The following is a 3449-nucleotide window of genomic DNA, read 5'->3' as shown; positions in this document are numbered from 1 at the left end:
GAAAGATATATTTTCTTCATTTTTCCCCCTTGTTTTCTTCCCCCCGCCCCCACCCCCAATGCTCATGGCTGAATTCACTTGGCAGAACTATTTCCGAGACACCTGGAATATCTTTGACTTCATCACTGTGATTGGCAGTATCACAGAAATTATTCTGACGGACAGCAAGGTAAATAGCTCTTCCGTCTTTCTCTTTAAGCTTGGCCCTGGAGTAGCATTAAAACAATCTTCAGCACATTCAGTCCATTTTTAACTCCTCGAACCCAATGTGCAGCCCCCTATTCACTTCCTCAGTCCTGAGCTTTCCCCAGAAAATGGGACCATTGGATGGCACTGGATCTCATGGAAGGTGTGGGTCCGTTTGCACGACTCAAATAGGTGAGTGGGATAGAGGGCCCAGGAGAGGCCATGTCACCGTGTTCTGCTGGATTCTTCAGGAGATACCAAGAATCTAGGCACAGGATCTTTGCCCTCAAAGTTGTTAGATCTGAAGTGGTTTCCTGAGATGGTTCATCCCAAACAAAACTTGGAGAGCTCATCACAAAACCAGCATGTTCTAGAGGGATTATGAGGTCTGCTCTCTGACACCCACGTGCAGAGTCAGGACCACTCAGAGAAGACTGGGGAGGCCAGTTTTGCCAACTGTTTTCTGGGCACCCATCTGGGGAACTTCTATACCTTCCTGCCTGGGAACAGAGGGTGGGCCTGGGGAGGCTCGGAGAGATGGTCCTCTCTGGCCCGCCAGCTGGAGACAGGGTTAAAAATGAAAGACACCATTCATGTTCTATTTAATGATCTGAATGAGGGATAAAGGCACAAATGCCAGTGCTTAACTTTCCTAAATGACCCAAATGTCACTAATGATATGTTTCCTTCTGGTCCACCAGCTGGTGAACACTAGTGGCTTCAACATGAGCTTTCTGAAGCTCTTCCGAGCAGCCCGCCTCATCAAGCTGCTGCGTCAGGGCTACACCATCCGCATTTTACTGTGGACCTTCGTGCAGTCCTTTAAGGTAAAAGGCCTTACCAGCTCCTCCTCTGAGGCTTGAGGGGCTCCTGTCACATCAGACAGAACACTGGGCAACACAGCATTATTCTGCAGGTCCCCTCGCCTCTGGGAATGGGTGTTTGTCAGAAGCATCAGATGAACACAGCAGTCCTCAGCTACAGTACAACTCGGCCAGGAGGTGGTTAGCTTATGACTGATTGGTTAGGATCTCATTCTAGAAAGCATCCCAACTTTGACACTGAGTTATCGTCTCTGTTCGCTGAGGCAGGGGGCTTGTCTTATGAGGTGTGTTCCCTCCCAAGTATTCCAGAATGCCTGGAGCAATCCTATCCATGGGCAGAGCCAACCACCTGTAGTCACATACCCTCTGCATTTTCAGAGGTTCGTCCGTGGCTTTATTTCACCCAACAGTTTTTCAAAGGACTCCTTGGGTTGTGTTTTATAATGAGATGATTCATACCATTCCCACATATGTCATCATTAGTATGTAATTCCTGAGCCACTGAGTATATGGCATGCTAATGGCCACCTCTGCGTCCTGCAAATGAATAGGACATCTGGGCAAGGTTAATATGGTGAGCATCTGTTGAATGACCTCATGGAGTTGTACAGAGGTATATGTGTAATAAACAAGTTAAAAATTGAAACCTGAGACCCATGTAAATGGCAGAGACTTGCAGTAAAAGAAATTTTCCATATTTAAATATTTGCATGCTGTAGCAAATATAATTAGTTTTTGAAGTTTGGGGAGTGTTGATGCTGTTCAAAAACGTACTATTTTCTTCAAAAAAATAGAGTTTTTCAATAAATGTATTTTTAAAATCTGATGAAATTGATTCAAAGATGAAAAATCATGAATTCAATAATTGCCTTCTTTAATTATTTGTACATTTTAATTTTATTATTTGATGTTTGGCTGCACTGGGTCTTCATTGCTGCATGTGGGCTTTCTCTAGTTGCAGAGAGAAGGGGCTTCTCTTCATTGCGGTGCTTGGGCTTCTCATTCCAGTGGCTTCTCTTGTTGCTGAGCACAGGCTCTAGACACATGGGCTTCAGTAATTGCTGCTTTCAGGCTCTGGAGCTCAGGCTTAGTAATTCTGGTGCGCGGGCTTGGTTGCTCCAAGGCATGTGGAATCTTCCTAGACCAGGGCTCAAACCCATGTCCCCTGTGTTGGTAAGTGGATTCTTAACCACCAGACCACCAGGGAGTCCAATTATTTGTATATTTTAATTCCAAACTGAACTGAAGAGAGCTTGTCAGTGAATCCATGGTTTCTCGTTATTTGAAAGGGACTTCACCCCACACCGTCATGACTGAATTACTTCTCCATCAAGTTCCTGTGCATCTGAAATGTGAGACCAGTTGTAAGGATGTTCAGGTTCCCACGAGCAACCTTGACATCTTTATTGTATTCATCATAATTGTATGGTGTGATAATTCCCACAGAGGCCTCACCTCAGTGAAAACTGTTTCTCCAAAACTGAATGACAGAGGAGAAATCAAAACCCTTAGCAAGAATTTAACCGTTTGAGTCTTGAATGGAGCTGGATTTAGAATTTGAAACACAAGATGCTCTTAAAACCTCTTTGTAGAGGCCTGCCCAACAAGTTACAGCTGTTAGTCTCTTAAGAAATATGTGTCAGCCTGTCATAGTCTCGCGATCACCAATTCTCTGTGAAAGTGTGTACTATTGAGGGCACAGAAAAGCGTGTCATAAACTGATGGCCAAATGGTTGGCTTATTCCAGTGAATAGAGAAGATTGGAAGCAGTTGTATCTGTCTCCAGGTGACACTGTGATGGATGGGTGTTTGCTTTTGGAGCCACTCTGGGACACAGTGTAGAAGTTGTTTTCTTGAAGTTGGTTTAACAAAGGCTGCCTCTGCACACACACAGCAGAGAGTCACACCGTGTAGACAGCATTGTCCCGTCTCTGCCTCCCCCTCCCTCCCCCTGAGCATCACCTCATTGTCCGCCACTGACTCCTACTCAGTGCTTCTCTCTCTTCCTTATTTTTTTTTTCCTCTCTTAATTTAACGATGACATTCGGCTGTCTTCCGGTTTGCATATTTTCTGACCGGAAGTATGTTGTTGTTCTTTGTTCTGTGAATGTGTCCTGTCTTTTCTTTCTCCAGGTGTTTTACAATCCTTTTTGAAAACAAAATTTTTGGCTGTGCCGCTCCACATGTGGGGTCTTAGTTCCCTGACCAGGCATCAAAACCACGCCCCTGCATTGGGAGTGTGGAGTCTTAACCACTGGATCACCAAGGAAGCCCCTCTTTTCCTTATTTTGTGTTGGAATGTATGCCATGAAAAGAAGGGAGATCAGGATGGGAGAGAGGTACCAGGAACTAGAGATGATGGGATGGGGAAGGCAGCGTAAAGGCAGGAAGCACGACATAGAAGGTGATGGGAAGAGGCCAGAAACCTGCCTCCCTGCT

The 3449-nt window shown here is 45.3% G+C and overlaps 1 protein-coding gene across 1 annotated transcript in view; it reads left to right on the top strand.

The window, feature by feature from the left end:
* CACNA1E (calcium channel, voltage-dependent, R type, alpha 1E subunit) overlaps positions 1-3449 on the top strand; it is a 330398-nt gene that overhangs the window by 290481 nt on the left and 36468 nt on the right. The window contains exons 33-34 of the mRNA XM_010853135.1: positions 86-169; positions 888-1013. Coding sequence (XP_010851437.1) covers positions 86-169; positions 888-1013 — 210 coding nt within the window. The remainder of the gene's footprint in view (positions 1-85; positions 170-887; positions 1014-3449) is intronic.

This window comes from Bison bison, unplaced genomic scaffold (genome assembly GCF_000754665.1).
Source record: "Bison bison bison isolate TAMUID 2011002044 unplaced genomic scaffold, Bison_UMD1.0 scf7180017864322, whole genome shotgun sequence".
NCBI classification, from domain to species: domain Eukaryota; kingdom Metazoa; phylum Chordata; class Mammalia; order Artiodactyla; family Bovidae; genus Bison; species Bison bison.
This window is presented reverse-complemented; position numbering and strand designations above follow the sequence as displayed.